General features: G+C 39.8%; 1 protein-coding gene across 4 annotated transcripts in view; it reads left to right on the top strand.

The window, feature by feature from the left end:
* The window catches only part of smoc2 (SPARC related modular calcium binding 2), a 42,038-nt gene extending 28,147 nt beyond the window's left edge, over positions 1-13,891 (top strand). For all 4 annotated transcript variants that reach the window (XM_077196941.1, XM_077196940.1, XM_077196939.1 and 1 more), the window contains exons 10-13: positions 4,878-4,977; positions 5,632-5,879; positions 13,086-13,123; positions 13,346-13,891. In XM_077196941.1, coding sequence (XP_077053056.1) covers positions 4,878-4,977; positions 5,632-5,879; positions 13,086-13,123; positions 13,346-13,369 — 410 coding nt within the window. In that variant the 3' untranslated portion in view covers positions 13,370-13,891. The remainder of the gene's footprint in view (positions 1-4,877; positions 4,978-5,631; positions 5,880-13,085; positions 13,124-13,345) is intronic.
* The last annotated feature ends 3,861 nt before the right edge of the window (positions 13,892-17,752 follow it).

The following is a 17,752-nucleotide window of genomic DNA, read 5'->3' as shown; positions in this document are numbered from 1 at the left end:
TAGATTTCTTTATGGGGACTGTGTGGCAGTATCATGTTGTTGAAAATATACAATACAAGTCAAAGGTTTGGTGTCTGTAAGATTTTTTTCTTTTCTTTTTTTTTAATTCATGCTTTTATTCAGCAATTACACAAAAGTGGCAGTAAAGACATTTATGTTACAGAACATTTAAATTTCAAATAAATGCTTTCTATTAATCAAATAATCCTAGTAGAAATGTACCATAGTTTACACAAAAAAAGAAGCAGAACTGTTTTTTTAAACATTGATTATAATAATTAATGTTTATCGAGCAGCAAATTAGAATGATTTCTGAAGGATCATGTGACATTGAACACTGATGATGATGTTGAAAATTCAGCTTTGCCTCACAAGAATAAATTATATTAATATTATTTATTAAACATTTAAAATATTAATCTATTAAACATATTAAAATGTAAACATAATTATAGTAATATTTCACATTATTACTGTTTTAATCCATGTTTGATCAAATAAATTCAGCCTTGGTGAGCATCAGCGACAAAAACATTAACAATCTTACTGACTCCAAACTTTTGAACAGTAGGTTAAAATGAATAAACATCCAGAATATTAATTTAATGATTTTAAATATTTGAACACCTCTAGCATCAGTGGAATATACCAGTGACTATATTAAACAGTTTGATTCATTTGTTGTTCATTCGAATCAGCTCATTCCAGAGCAAATGCATAAATGCAGGCCTAATAACCACCCTTACAAAGTGGTACAATACTGTTGGAATAATACTCTTGCATTTTAATATCTACAATGATACTGATTGATTGCTATTATAATGCGCCATGGTATTTACAGCACATCGTACTTCTAAGAATACCATGGAAATACCGTGGTTCTGTTTTGTTAGTGTAAGTACATGATAAATGCTTTTGTGCTTTGTCTCAGTTCCAGATAACAGATTCTAGAGTAACCCTGGCCAGAGTCTGCGCTCTGAGACGCAAGTCATTTATGATATAGGAAAAAGAGCCAGTGTTTCTTCCCCGATTGCAACAACTTCCATTTTTGTTGCCAGTTTCACAGGAAGTGATGATTTTGTCTCTTGAACACATGGGATGGAAACTTGGACGCTACTTTATTCGCAAAGATTTTATGCGATATCCCAGTTTTGTGCACAAGTTAAATTTGCAACTTTGATAGACTTGGATAGTAGTGCAATCATTTCAAGTGAACTCTAATGTTCAATTAATTTTAATTTAATATTGTATTGAATAATATTGTATCCCACTTATATGATGGAAATATGAATCTGTACTCCTTAGTAGATATGACACAGCTTAGTATGTTTGAGATGCAGATGAATTGCTGGTCTGCTTTGTCGTTGGGCACTTTGGTGAACATTGTAATATTTCAATATGTTAATAAACAATCCTCTGTTTCTCAGGTGTGTGTGTGTGTGTGTGGACGTTCAGGCTGCCAGCAGTGAGTGTACAGGTGCGGCTGTGTGAGCAGTTCTCTGGTCACGGCTGGTTAATTGTGGTGTAGAAGGGGGGCTGATGGGGGCCGGCGGCTGCTGGCAGCTAAACGTCCACAATCCACTGCCAATACCGCAATTCTCATGACTCTGTTGCAACTTGAGAGTTTTTATGTAAGATCCACAAGCTGCGGGATTCTGGGTAATGCTGAAATGTTGTAAAATGCAGGATCTGGATGGGTTTGCTCAGTGAATTCTCACTCGGCATTTTAATCAGGATATATAGCTTAAGAGATCAAAATGAATGTCTGACAGTTTTTTGATTTCTAAAGCTCTTATAATTAGAAGTGTCTTAAATGGATAGTTCACCCAAAAATGAAAATTAGCCCATGGTTTACTCACCCTCAAGTCATCCTAAGTGTATATGACATTCTTCTTTTAGACGAATACAATCGGAGTTATATAAAAAAATATGTTCTGGCTCTTCCAAGCTTTAAAATGCATGGAAGTGAATGGCCGTTTCTTTCCATCAAAGTGCATTTATCCATGATAAAAGTGCTCCACACTGCTCTGGGGGGTTAATAAAGGTCTTCTGAAGCGAAGCGATGCGTTAGTGTAAGGAAAATATCCATATTTAAAATTTTATCGACTAAAATAACTAGCCTCCGGCAAACGGCTTATGCCAAAAGAGTAACACTTGACGATGTATGACGTAGGATGTAGGAGTTGCGCAAGCTTTGACGCTCGCGGTTCAAACAAACAGGGCTGAGCAACAAACTTAAGCTCCTCCGACATTTCTCTTTAAAAATCGTCGTTTTAGACTTAAAATTCATGACTGTTGTTTTGTTTTGCTCTATCCTCTGCGCTTCCACGTTCGTCATTACGTTGTGCGTCAAGGTCAAGCATTACTCTTCTGCCGTAGTTACTCTTCTGTTGTAAATCGATGCGTACGGGCCGGAAGCTAGTTTTTTTAGTCGATAAAGTTTTAAATATAGTTATTTTTCTTACACGAACGCATCGCTTCACTTCAGAAGGCATATATTACTGACAACTCTTTCAGTCTATACTTTCTATACTTTCCATTCTAAAACCCACTGACTTCAGTTCGATGTAACCAGAAGTGATAAAATTCAAACTCATGTGAGGGTTTTGACCTACAAAAATATGTAATCCATGCAATCTATTGGACTGCCTAGCAAATACAGGTATCATTTCAATATATTTGTCAAAATAATAGCTAGATTTTTTTTTTTTACAAATTGTGCAGCTTAATTACACAAGACACATTTTAGGCTGCATTTCCTCTATTAATAAATTCTCAAAAGTTTAGAAATGTTTGTTATTGAGTGTCTAGACTACACTGGACTTTATGTAGTTTTTATTAAAAAAGCAAGAAGAATGCAGTCCCTTTTATGAACAGGTGGGACGGATATTTTACTGTGTCTGGTCTCAGTGAGGAGCAGAAAGTCACGTAGAACTTCAGCACGACACTCACTCACAAACTCTCAGCATTCTGTGCTCATCTTGTAAACCTGTACGCTTTTCCCCTCCTTTCTCTTGTGTGAGGACTGATTACCTGAACACACACACCTGTTCACAAGGACCTCTTACACCAGAGAATCTGTTGCCCCAGGGCCTGACCATAAACTGCCCAGCCTGTGAAGACAAATGCGCACACACGCACTTACACACTTTCCCTTTCATTATTTGAACAGACAAATGGATATGAGAAAGAAGGTTTAGTGTGTTAAACTCCCTTGGCTTTTCAACAGCCAACACTGATATCTAAAGCGCAGGTTGGCCAATATACTGTGCATAATACATAACACATGCAACTGATATTAGATGGACACAAATTTGCTGAAATAATAATAAAGCTTATTGTACACCAGATTTACTTTAAAAAAAGGTAATTGCCATTAAAATAATGCCATAATCCAATAAAATCCTAAAAATAGGCTTCATTTTCTGTATCCAAAATATAATTTCTCCTTTTTGTGGTGAATTATGACCTGGACATGTTTCTGACTGGTTTGTGGGTTTCACCCAAACATCCACAGACCACAGTTCCCACACACAGCAGACTTTTACCTGTGACCATAAACCTAAATCATCTGTTTGATTGGCAGCTGTCATCTTCCTCAGACAGGATAGGGGAGGTCGGATTTTTACGATAGGGCGGCGAAGAATCTCTCAAGCCGTAACATAGTTTATCTCCTACTCTCCACAATCTTTCAGTGGTGTAAAAACAGTGAAACGTCTGTCAGCTTTACATCTTCCCAATGTTTATTGGGCCACCTATGGCGCCAGTACCCAAAATAGCCACTAGAAAGAGGAGTATTATACGCAGATCATATATGATCTGATATAGCAGAACCATATATCATTGATATCTCATCAATTTTGTTGATTTGGTGCTCAAGAATCATTTCTTAATATCATTGTTAAAACAGTTGTGCTGCTTAATATTTTTGTGGAAACCATGATTGTTTAGGATTCTTTGATGAAGTTTAAAGAACAGAATTTATTTGAAATAGAAATCTTTTGTAGCATTATAAATGTCACTTTTAACCAATTTAATGCATCCTTGAAAAATAAGAGTAAAAATTAAATTTGAATGCTCGCAGAGTACCGCAAAAAATATATATAGTTCAATAAATTAAGACCAGAGCAGCAGAGTTACATGAGGTAATTCAGTCACAACAGCTGTTTATGAGGTTTCATAGCCATTTAATCTGATAACCTGAAGGTAAAATGTTACATGAAAGGAAGCTTTGGTCTCTTTTAATCTTTTTCCGATGGGATTCTATAAAACAACAGCTTAATTTCACTAAAATCCAATGAGGAAAGAAAGGTTTAGGACAGTTTTTCCTTCGAAAGTGAAGCATAATTTAAAGGAGTAGTGCATTCAAAATGGTAGCTGTAGTTCTATCATAACAACTCTCTGAACAGTTTAGCATGGTAATGGGTTTAGTCTTGGCAGAATAGATCTGCTACGCTGCTGCTACTGCAGAACAAGTCCAGAGACTTGCTACTGCCAATACATACACAGACCTGCTGCTGTGCGTAAGTAGGAAGTGCTGCTGCACAAATAGCATATATGAAAATACCCGTAGCAGATCTATACAGGTGGAGCTGGGGAAGGTGGAGGCTTTCGGAGAAACTCTGAAAGCAAACTGCAGCAAACATTGACCAACTATTTAAATGTTGAGCAGCAAGCTCATTGGCTACAGATGCAACAGGAACCAATCAGCTTGTGCCATGTAGTTAGCAATGTGATTGTCAGCAGGTTGCGGTAAGGACCCATCAGCCAACGTAATCTAGAGTTTCAAGTCAGAACTTGGTATTTATTCCAAAGTTGTATGCAGTTATTTTGAATGCCACGGCTCTTTTCGTAACTCTTGGGTCTCTCATTTTCAGGATGTCCTGGGGAGAAGAAGACAGAATTCCTGACGAGTGTGTTGGACGCGTTGTCCACTGACATGGTTCATGCAGTAACTGACCCGGCCTCTGCCGGCAGGTAAATGAGAGACCATTGACCAATTAAGATGTAATGGGCCAGTTCATAAAATTAACTGACCCTTGCTACTACTGTGTGGTGTACAAATATTTTCTGAGTTCATTAGCTGACTGACTGGAATAATTCCCAGCTAACAGGGAATTTTCTCAGAACGTTCTGGCAAAGGTTCTTTTAAAGTTATGAACAAATGTTCTTCCAGTTACATTAATAGAATGTTCGTTCAAAGTTATCTGGTCTTTTATCATTTTCTCAAAACATTAACGGAACTTTTTTTTTTTCCTGAAACGTTAACTTTGGATGTTCACCGAACGTATTTTTTAAATATTCAACATTAATGTTCCCATAATGTGTGCAAAATTATAAAATGGAATGTTCTCTCAACGTTCGCATAACCAAGAAAAACTTTTTAAAAACATTTTAAAAAATTGACGTTTTGAACATTCAGAAATAATGTTTACCTAATGGGAACATTAGCAAAATATTGTTAGAACATATTTTTTTTAGCTGGGTTGAGTACTTAGAGTAAATAGAGTACTTCACAATGGAATGATATTTTAATAAACTGCCAGTTTCACAGACATTTAACCAGAAAACTATGAGCATGTAAACATGTTCTGTGTTTGCTTAAAATATTTTGATTTTATTCTCATTCAGAATGTTGGAGCCAGACCCCAGTCATACTCTGGAAGAGCGAGTTGTTCACTGGTATTTCAGTCAGCTTGATAAGAATTCCAGCGGTGATATCGGAAAGAAAGAAATCAAACCATTCAAGCGTTTGCTGCGAAAGAAATCCAAACCCAAGAAATGTGTGAAGAAGTTTGTGGAGTACTGCGATATCAGCAACGATAAGGCCCTGTCTCTACAGGAACTGATGGGCTGTCTGGGTGTCACTAAGGAAGAGGGTGAGTCTCACTGCTTCCTCATGGATGACCCAGATGTACGGGCATCTAGAGTTTGCACTGCATCAGAGAATGCTGTGAATACTTTGATTTCAAATGGTTTGCACAAAAGTTGTATGTTGCACTTTTTAATGCAATTTAAATGCTCCATACACTACTGTTTAAAGGTTTGTGTTAAGTGTAAAGGTTTTGCAAGTCTTTTATGCAAGTCTTTTGCTCGCCAAGGTTGCATTTATTTGATCAAAATACAGTAAAAGCAGTAATATTGTGAAATAGCATTACAACTATAGACTGTTTTCTATTTGAATATATTTTAGAGGTACACTGTACAATATTTTAGAGGCCCTCTAGCTGCAATTTGCGGAAGAACACTGTTTTGGTTGTGCTTGTGCTTGTGCTCTGCGCATGAATATGACCCTTCACGACAGATAATATTTTACAATGAACTCTTTTAGAGCGCTGCATGTCAATTTATCTGTTCAATAAAATACCTTACTCACCTCTTGAGTATAAAAAGTCATCACCTCCGCGTTGCTTTTACATTTCAAACCCCTCAGTTCTCAGCATCTCTAAAAAGCCAATGTTGATTCTGGTTTAATTACGAGCTCTATTCTGTTTTTGCCAGCAGACTCTCCTCTGTTCAGCATTTTTTAAAACAGGTGATTTCACGGAGGTTTGAGATTTAGCTGCTTCATGTCAACCTTTCTCGCTTATTGTGACAACGTACTCTGTTACTAACGTAACCTCGGTTCTCTCTAGAGAGGGAACGATTACTGCGTAATATCTTACGTTATGGGGAAAACCTCTTTTCCACAAGATATTGAAGCCAAAAATTATCCTTAATTTTGAATTAATGTAAAACGCTGTGCGGCAGCATGCAGACATAGGCAAGACGGCTCGATCGCCTATTGGCTGCCCTGCGGCAACAGCAGCAGCCTATCGAGAGAGGCCCTGCGTGACGTGATACCCAATGGGGGCGCTTCGTGCCCATTTCGTCACGTCCCGCCAGAATAGGCGTGGCCTTGGCCTATTAATACGCTCGACAGGCTGATACAAACTGGTTTTCATCACTGAAGCGAACCAGCACTGTTGTATGCACGGCAAGATACGCAGTACTCGTTCCCTCTCTAGAGGGAACCGAGGTTACGTTAGTAACCGAGTACGTTCTCTTACGAGAGTATCTCTCGTACTGCATAATATCTTACGCTATGGGGAACACAATGCAACACTCCGTGCGTACTGGGATCCGACACCAAAGTCCCAAGGGCAGTAGCCCGGGGCTCATATAGTGCATAATCACCGTAGACTCACAGAGAGTCGGAGAAGAGAGGCTACAAGCATCATTCCCCATGAAATAGGATCCCACAGGAGCTAGTTATGTTAACAGTGTTTCACGCAGACAGGGTGAACGTGTTCAGCCTGAACTGGGTATAAGTACGGGTTATTCAACAACCATGGAGCTGTTCTATCGATCAGTGAGCGATGCACAAGCAAAACTCAGCATTTTGCGTTGGCGCAGCGGGGCAGATAGTACTGAATTCTAGACCGACAGCAGCTTGGCCTGTAAGGCGGACACCTCTAGGTTATAAAACCTTATAAATGTAGACGGCGAGGCCCAGCCTGCCACCATACAGATATCTTGCAAGGATATCCCGCTAGACCACGCCCACGACGAGGCCATGCCCCTCGTGGAGTGCGCTCTGACACCCAAAGGACACTGCAGGCCCTTAGAAGTGTAAGCCAGCGCTATGGCATCGACTATCCATCTGGATAGGCTCTGTTTTGATGCGGCCAGTCCCTTGGAGCGTCCGCCAAACAAAACGAAGAGCTGCTCAGTCTGTCTGAAAACAGACGAGCGGGACACATAAGCTTGACACCAGGCAGAGAACACTGACCACTTTGAGGAATAGAGCCGTCTAGTAGACGGGGCTCTAGCCTGCGTGATTGTGTTTAACACTCCCTCTCGGAGGTTAGCGGGTACCCATTGATGGCCCATGCATGTAAGGACCATAAATCCGGGTGAGGATGCCAAATTGAGCCCTTTGCCTGAGAGAGGAGGTCTCTCCTCACCTCTATCGGCCACGGGGCAGGGCTTGTCAGCCGCATCAGGACTGGGAACCAATTCTGTTTTGTCCAGAGCGGAGCCACGAGCAGCACTGGGCATCCGTTTTCCCTGATTCGTTCCAGCACTTGAGGCAGGAGCGAGACGGGGGGAAAAGCATAGAGGGGACAGCGGGTCCATACGTGGGCCAGCGCATCCCTGCTCTTGGAGAAAAAGTTCGGACAGTGAGCGTTTTCTTGGGACGGGAACAAGTCCACCTGCGCTCTGCCGAGTGTCTCCCACAGCAGTTGGATTGTCCGCGGGTGCAGCGACCACTCCCCTGCTGGGACATTGTTTCTGGACAAACAGTCTGGTCCCAGATTCAGGCGACCAGGCACATGCGCTGCTTTCAGTGAAAGCAGGTTGTGCTGAGCCCAGACCAGGAGGCGTTCCGTCAGCCTGTAAAGGTTTCATGACCTGACTCCACCCTGGCGATTTATGTATACCACCACATGTTGTCCGACCGGACTAAGACGTGGCGGCCTTTAATCTGGGGACAAACGCGCCGTAGCGCGTTGTCGACTGCCAGCATTTCCAGACATTTTATGTGTAGGAGCTTTTCCCGTTCTGACCAAAGAACGGGTCTGCCCTCGAGCAGCGCTCCCCATCCCGAGGTGGAGGCGTCCGTGGACACCACCATCACACTCGAGGGAGTCCTCAGACTCACACCTGACTGACACCAGTCGGCTATTTTCCAAGGTTCCAGAGCCGAAACGCATTTCATGTCGACCCTGAGGCGAAAAAGACCAGAGGTCCATGCCCGGGGTGGAACTCGCACTTTCAGCCATAACTGCAGTGGGCGTATGCGAAGCAGGCCCAGCAGAAGTACCGAAGATGCCGAGGCCATGAGGCCCAGCGTTTTCTGAAACCTTTTGAGCGGGAGCATAGAGCCGCGGCGAAAGGATTTCGCGGCACGCTGAATGTCCAGTTCGCGCTCCGGCGACAGACGTGCTGTCATAGACAGCGAGTCCCGCACTGTTCCCAGAAAATAGATTTTCTGGCTGGGAAACAGCGAACTCTTCGCCCAATTGACTGTGAGACCCAGATTCTCAAGATGCTCGAGTAATGTGGTTCTGTGTTCTATGAGCTCTGAATGTGATCGAGCTAGAATCAGCCAATCGTCCAAGTAGTTAAAAATTCGCCTGCCCTGAAGTCTCAGGGGTGCGAGGGCCGCACTTCGTCCATGCACTTCGTAAATGTACGGGGTGCTAGGGATAGGCCGAACGGTAGGACTGTGTATTGATATGTCTGGCCCTCGAAGGAGAATTTCAAGAATCGCCTGTGACGTGACGCTATTTGTTTTTGGAAAAAGGCGTCTTTCAGATCTATTGACATAAACCAGTCTCCCTGGTGCACTTGACGCTATTTGTTTTTGGAAAAAGGCGTCTTTTAGATCTATTGACATAAACCAGTCTCCCTGGCGCACTTGCACGAGGATTTTCCTGGTTGTCAGCATTCTGAACTGGCGCTTCATAAGCAGTCTGTTCAGCTGTCGCAGATTTAGAATGGGTCTTAGACCCCCGTCTTTTTCCGGCACCAGAAAATATCTGCTGTATAGCCCCCCTTCGCTCTGAGCCTGAGATAAAGGTTTTATGGCGCCTTTGCTCAGCAGTTTCGCTATTTCGGCTCGAAGTAGATGAGATACTTCATTGTTTACCGTGGTTTCGACTCGCGCCGTGTAATGGCGGGGATGTCGAGCGAACTGTAGCGAATAGCCTCTTTTTATAGTGTTCAAGACCCATTCTGATACCCCAGGAAGCTTTGCCCACGCCTCTGTGTGAATAGCTAGAGGTACAATGAAAACCGGGCTCTGGCCGCGGCATAGCGCCGGCCGCAGAGTTTCGGGGTGCTGAGACATAAACACTGTGTTTACAGTGTGCGAGGCGGGAGGTGCGCCGATAACGGGTGAAAGGATATAGACGCCTAAAAGCGTAGCAGGTACGACGGCTGAAGGCGGCGAGGTGAAGGCCAGCGGCTTCAGGCTCAAAGGCTCGTCCCGCAGAAGGCTTTCTGTCAACGGCAGTAGTGCTTCGCTGAAAAGATGAAAACCAGTTTGTATCAGCCTGTTGAGCGTATTAATAGGCCAAGCCCACGCCTATTCTGGCGGGACGTGACGAAATGGGCGCGAAGCGCCACCATTGGGTATCACGTCACGCAGGGCCTCTCTCGATAGGCTGCTGCTGTTGCCGCAGGGCAGCCAATAGGCGCGCGAGCCGTCTTGCCTATGTCTGCATGCTGCCGCACAGTGTTTTACATGAATTCAAAATGAAGGATAATTTTTGGCTTCAATATCTCGTGGAAAAGAGGTTTTCCCCATAGCGTAAGATATTACGCAGTACGAGAGATACTCTCGTAAGAGAACTAACCTATGCCACTACAACATCATAAATGCGTCAAAGTAGCCGGAGTAACTTTTCTCTATACATGAAAATCAGTCACATGAACTCTTACGTCATCCGCTCTTTTTCCAGTTGACTGCTGCCATCTTGAGTACCTGCCGAGTACTGTCTACAATACTGACGGCATTAGCTAGGAAGCAGATTTTCTCTGTTTGTTTCACTTTATACATAACCAACTTTGTTTATGTAAACCCTGTGTGTATTTGACAGTATTCGTGCAATAAGACTAGAAAGATAACTTAGTTCAGTAACCTGTCGCTGTTGTTAGACAGGCTTAGTGCGCGTGCGCTTCGGATGTACACGCTCAGAAAAGCGCTCGTTAGAACCGCGCATCAACACGTGAATGACTTGTTAGCACATGCAAATAATGAACTTATGTGAACTGCATTGTCCCGTTCCTCTAAGTTAACATTTGATGTGAATATACGTCGCGTTGTAGCCTATGCTGAGATGGAGGCGCCAGAACTGCAACTGATAGAATGCACGATACTACGATCATTTCTTCAAAAGCAGATGGTGGATATATTTTAATCCACGATCATAAATCGTGATATCGCACACCCCTAAGCTAGCGTAAGCTCATTATCATTTACATCCACTCACCACAGACAACATGAACACTGCACAGAGAGTTTGCACACACAAACCACTGTTATAACATAAAAAGCAAGCAGCTGCGTGCATGGTTGGGCATGATATGACTGAATGCGCGCAAAGTGCGCTCCCTTAATAATTCCTAAAAAGCTGACATCAGTTAATCGCGATCTCACATCTGTTAATATCAATTAAGCTGACTGCAGAATGAATCTTTCATAATATATACACTTTGTTTGTTAAGATTAGAGGATTTGTCAGCATACAGAGCTATGAACAAAAAGTCAGTTTTGGAGGTTTTGAGCAGTGAGGGGAGTCTATCTTAAATGCTTCTGATTGGCCTTTGCGTTGAAGAAATCAACACATATGTCTGTGATTGGCTACATCGCTCAACGCTGCAAATGTGTTTGAAACTCTGGCCTGTAAATCGTTTCTATTTTGTTTTAGTTCTTGTTGCTTTTCTGCAAAAATGTATTAGTTTTTATATGTTTTATTCATAGATATTTAAGACCCTAGAGATGTTCCCTACTCCACTCAATCCAGAGGGTTGTTATGGGGGGACCGCACTGTGGTTGCAGCCGTTGTGTGTGCTGACGCGCAATACACTGCAGCTATTAACATCAGACAGAAGGAGATTCACGTCACCAGATGGAAAGAAGCGTAAATGGATGGAGAAGCATAGGTTACTGTAAAGCTACGTCTTAGTTGGTGATTATCTTGGCGAAAGCCAAGTACAAATCAGCATGAAGTTTTAACACCTACTCTCGTGTAATGTAAATCTAGTTTGCGGGAGTCCCGGGAATCGTTTTATTCTCCCTGCAACGCGCACACACACAGAGAGTGCATTGCCGCTCGCACTATGCCATGAAATCTAGTCCCGCGCCGCACTCTTTTGTATTGGGAGTGCACATCTCTAGATCAAGGGCCCGGCCCGAGGATAGTGACGGGAAATATAGGCCCGCAAGTTCGGGCTCGGCCAGAGAATAAGCTCTAGTTCCTTTGCGACTGACGTATCGATCTTGCCGAATCAGGTACTCAATGGCGGAAGACAAGTTTTAGAATTGAGTGACGTCAGTGAGGAGATGTTGGTGACATCATCTGATATTCATGTATTTATGGATATGACGAGACATGTACAGGCGAGTGACGTACGTTATTTCCCGCGAAAACTATCCTGTTTGAAATCTAAACAATTAGAAAAGACTTACCATATTAAAACAAGGTAATACGAAAACAAGTTTTGGAAGAAGGATGGATAATGTATTGAATCGTTATTTAAATTTGGTTGATTTTGAACAAAAAAAGTTACATAGTGTACCTTTTAATCTTGTTATGCAAAGCTGAATTTTCAGCATCATTTTTTTCAGTCTTCAGTGTCACATGATCCTACAGAAATCATTCTATGCTGATTTACTGCTCAAAAACCATTTCTTATTATTATCAATGTTGAAAACAGGTGCTTTATATTTTTGTGAAAACCGTGATCATTTTTTTTTCACGATTCTTTGATGAATAAAAAGGTAAAATAAATTAGAGTTGAAATATAAATATTTTGTAACATTATGAATGTCTTTACTGTAACTTTTGATCAATTTAAAGCATCCCTACTGAATAAAAAGTATTAATTTCTTTAAAAAGATATATTTATTCCAAAGTTATTTAAATATACCTTTCCCTGATGCAGACGTCTATTGACCAATACTGTCTTTGAGAGTTGACTCCAGTTGCAGAACATTTTGTGCAAGATCCAATTTATACATAAGTAAAAAAAATATTTTTTCCTCGTAATTAGGAGTTTATTTCTCAGAACTGACCTTATTTCTATTAGTATGACATTTTTTCTTATTTTAAACTATCTCGTTAGAGTTAGAACCTGTTTTAGAAATGAGTAGATTCACAGAATTAAAGTTAGTGCGCAAGCGTTCTAACTGTTTTCTGATTGGAGATACTGACAGTGCGCTCTATGAGCTGTAAGAGATTGTTAGAAGACTGTGTGGTCGTTTTAATTGACAATGGGTGTTTGCGTTTGTTTATTAACATTCTCAGAAACAACCTGTATTGCTGTCATGTAATGGGGAACAGGCTTGTAAAATGTTCTCATTGTTTTTTCCTCAGGGGCAAAAACAGGTGAAGGCACAACATCTAGTAAACTGGTGAGTTAATGTAGGTGGCTGTTAACATTCACAACATGCATTCCAGGGTTCTCTCCCACCTTTTTTAAAATATATTTTATACCAAGCAGTAGATTGAAACCAATTACCAAAAGACAAATGGGAAACTGCATTTATAAAATGATGACAACAGTAAGCCATTGCTTTAAAATGGCATTTTCCTCATTCTATGGCTTTAATTTTCACATTTGTCTATATTTGCAGAACCTGGCAAAGAAACAAGGCTAAAGTGGCCGCCGAGATTGTTCCCGCTCCCGCCCCCCACCAAAACGACAACGGAAACCATAGTCTTTGCACTTTGTACTTTAAAACAATGTAAATTCACTTTGTAGAAAAAAATAAGGTATTTAAACAGACTGCTGAATATGTGAATGATTTAGTTAGCATTTTTATGTCCTTACAAAAACAACAAAAAGAATAATAATAATTTAACACATACAATGTATGTGTCATTTGTGAATCTAAAATGAGTATACTTTTCTAAGTTGTACAAGTATTACATGTTGCATTTGTCAAGGCCATCTTTTTTTTTTTGTATTTTCTTTGTCTTTTCTTTGACTAATTCCTGGATTTTTTGTAATGCATCTAAACAGATTTTTTTAGAAGTCTTAACATTTTTTTAAAGAAGTTTTTACCAAATCCCAACTACTGCCTGCAGATCATAGTCCTGTACCACACATGGAATGGGAGACAGATCATTTTGTTGAAAGTGCTTCATGATGATTAGAAATAAAGAAGTCTTTTATAATATTTTGTATTCTTGTTAATGTAAGAGTGTGTAAGTGTACATTTCCCAACAATCATTAAATCCATATGCATGTGCTGTGAAAAAAACCCCACTTTCATTCTAAGTTGATATCTTAAATGACATCTGACAACTAAATTGAGATGCACATGCAAATGCAACATTAATCTTTTTTTCCCCAACATTGTCTTGAACTAGAGCTCCATATTTCCATCAGTGACCTCAAACTGACCTCATTCCTTTTCCTCCGGGTGTAATTTATGATAAGCAGATCTGGTGCTGGATCTGTGAGATTAGAAGGTGCACTCTCTGCTTTAAACACTGCGGGGATCATAAAGAAGGGGATCAGTTATTGACGCTTCAAAGATGCCAAATTCAGGATTTTAAAAAGCCCTGCTACCCGAATCCTCCATTATATCAGTGCTTCCCACTGCTGCAAAAAAAAATTAAGTAAATTGATTGATTCATTCATCCGTTTTATATGGTAGTTAGGTAGGGAAAAAAACTGGGGAAATGTTAATAAATAAATAAATGTCTTATGCACTATAAGCTGAATCCACAATCTCAAGAAATTCCGATATTGCTCTAAAGCAATGATCAGCATCAAGTATGACAATACTCCAACACTAACTGTACATGGTGTATTTTTTGCGTATATGCTCTCGTGTTTTATTTCGGCAGTAGTAAGATCTGAGCCTTTTATGTGTGTCTGTGTGTGTGTGATTGTGTCGACAATGTGTTTCTTATTAATCCAGCACCTGTGCGTGACTCTACATGCCCATCCTGCAGTCAATACTCAGTTATTCTTCCAACAACAAATTAAACAGTGTAAACAATTCTACAGCTGGCATAAAGTATATACTTTCCTGTTAGTATCTATTTATCTATCTATCTATTAGAGGTGTAACAATATATCGTGTCACAATATATCGCAATACAAAAATGCAACAATATGTATCGTGGATAGTGACAATCTGTATTGTGTATAGTTCACCCAAAATAAAAATTACTGTGTGAGAAAAAAATCAAGTTTACAGAGTTTTAGTGTCAGTACTACATTAAAGTGCTATATATAATGTTGAATATAATTTATAATAATGCAATGGGGGAATATTTGTGGGTCCTGATAATGCCATATGTCTTATGTTACCACTTACCAGTAAAAAGTGGCCTACATTATTTTAAATATATCTAGTCAGTGATTCAAGCACATTCGTCTATAATAATTATGTATTTTCAGCTTTAGAATCATGAATATTTTGATTCTGGTGTCACCATTGTCCTGTGCATTGGGTTATAAGCACCAAGTCCAAGCCTATTCATTTACATCCACAACGTAATACCAAATTTAGCATTTTAATCAACAGTACATTTTTTGTTAACCTTTTACCATGTCTTGGAGTATCGCAATTATATTGTATCGTGAGTTCAGTATCGTGATAAGTATCGAATCGTGACATGAGGGTATCGTTACACCCCAACTATCTATCCATCTATCATCCATCCATCCTGTTTCTGTCTGATGCAGCAGTTCAGTGTCTTAGTATCTGAGATGAAGGTAGTCTCTCTCTATCTCTCTCTCTGTGTGTGTGTTAACAGGTTTGAGGTCAGGTGACCCCTCCAAGCACACCTGTGGTTGTTTTTAAGGCCGGCCATTTGTTGTGACATACCGGACAAATGCTGTAGCGTCTCAGTCAACATAACCAGCATCCCTCAGAGGCATTGGCATGACTCTCTCTAACACAGATCAGGTTGCTGTCAGGTGTGTCACACACTCCTCTCTCACTGTCTTATAGTTCCTGGGTCATTCTGTGGTGAGTTGCAAACCACGTCTGAACAATTCCACGTTCTAGAAGGAAAAATAAATAAATAGTGGTGTATCAGTGGTGTATCAATAGATTACTATTAATATTGATGATCTTTAATTAATAGAAAATAAAACATATAGGAAAATATACTTTAAATATAATACCACAAAATAATCACATATAAGTAAAGAAATTGTTCAACCAAAATGAAAAATTCGTCATCATTAACATATTATTTTTTGGCAACCTCATATGATTTAATTTTTTCTGTGAAACACAAAATGATGTTAGGCAGAATATCCAACCTGTTTGTTCATGGAAAGTGGAAGGGGTTTTATTTAGGAAATGTCTAAAGAAAAAAAAGAAAAAAAATGCACCATAAAAGTAGTCCATGTCCATTATATATTAAAAGTCTTCTGAAGTCCTACGATAACTTTGTGTGAGGAACAGGACAATATTTATATCATTATTCACTGATAATGTTTCCCTGGCTCTCAATAATCATTTAAATTTGCCACTGTAATTAGTCATTGGATCACTCAATGTCATGTGTCTAAAAAGGCCTTTCTATTTATCAAAGAATACTGACGAAAATGTATCACAATTTCTACAAAAATATTGAGCAGAAACTGTTTTCAACATTGACATTGAAAAATGATAATTATAAATGTTTCTTGAACATCAAAAAGACTGTAATGATGCTGAAAATTCTGATTTAACATCATTTATGATTTAATTTTATGATCCTGATTTAACACAGGGATGAATTACATTTATTTTCAAATAGAAAAAAGCTTTATTTTAAATTGTAATAATATTTCACAATACTGTTGTGTTTTACTGTGTTTTTGATCAAATAAATGCAGCCTTGGGAATAATAAGAGACTTATTTAAAAAACAAAACACAAATTGAATGGTAATTAATGAACTTAAATATCCAATTCTCAATTTGTAAGTTGAAGAATCACCGCTACACTCTAGAAGAAAAGTTTCTGGAACCATAAAGGGGTTTTCAGGGGCTTCATATATATGGAACCTTTTAGGGATTCCCATCCCACTTTATGGATTTAGTATTAATTAAGTAAAATAATTCATTTTGAATTTTAATAAAATTGTATTGATTTAATAGCTTGTAAACATACTTTATCACTAGAATTTGTTTTAAATAATTCCATTCAATAAGTATAATGCAATCATTTAAGACATTTCTCCTTATATAGAAACTTTATGGCATAAAGAGGCATAACGAACTCTAGGGTTCTAGAGCCTGCTGAACCTTTTCTAGGGTGTAGCCTCACCCATTTCTTTATCCCACCCCTCTCCGTCTCTGGGTCTGTATCGGTGGCTCAGGACTGATGCCCAGCTCTTGTCCAGCTCTCTCTGCTATGGCTATTTTGTGTGTGTCTTGGATCGGGTCAGTTCTCCCGACACACGGCGGGCCTTTGTGTCTGCCCTGCTGTTCCTCATTCCCACACTTTCCACATTCTTCTTTTTCATTTAACTCTTTTTTTCACTCTCACCAACTTCAAGCCACGCTAAGACTTTGATAGGAGTGGCTGATGTGGAGATGAAGGATGAGTGTTTTGTTGTGTGAGCGCATGGCCGCTTTCAAAGGTTGTCAGAGAATCTGCTGAATTACACATTTTTCGGAATGAGATCTTTGTGATTTAGTCTTTAGCCTTAGTCTTTTATGAAATTAATGATAATAGTTTATAACATAACATAACATAGTCATATACATATACATAAGTCCAAACGTCTCACAGCATCATACACACGCAGAGGTTTTTGAGGACGGGGCCCACAGTAGCCCTTTGAGAGAGAAAAGGGGCAGATTACTGGGGCAACTGCTGTCTGTTCTCACACTAATGCCATATGATTTGTGGCTTTGCTGCATTTTGCAGATCTAATAATTCTTCAGCTCACTTTTTTTTAACACCAGAAGAAGAGAAAGATCAGAGAAGCATGAGAATCAAGGAATGGAAGAGTTAAGAGAGGGCAGCGCAGCGGTTTTCTAAAAGGCAAGGGCATTGTGAATAAGAGAGAATAGGGCAAAGA

Source organism: Siphateles boraxobius, unplaced genomic scaffold (genome assembly GCF_051911475.1).
Source record: "Siphateles boraxobius isolate OS27281-9 unplaced genomic scaffold, OSU_SipBor_1 37, whole genome shotgun sequence".
Classification (NCBI taxonomy): domain Eukaryota; kingdom Metazoa; phylum Chordata; class Actinopteri; order Cypriniformes; family Leuciscidae; genus Siphateles; species Siphateles boraxobius.
The sequence above is the reverse complement of the archived record's forward strand: the minus strand, read 5'-3'. Positions and strand labels throughout refer to the sequence as shown.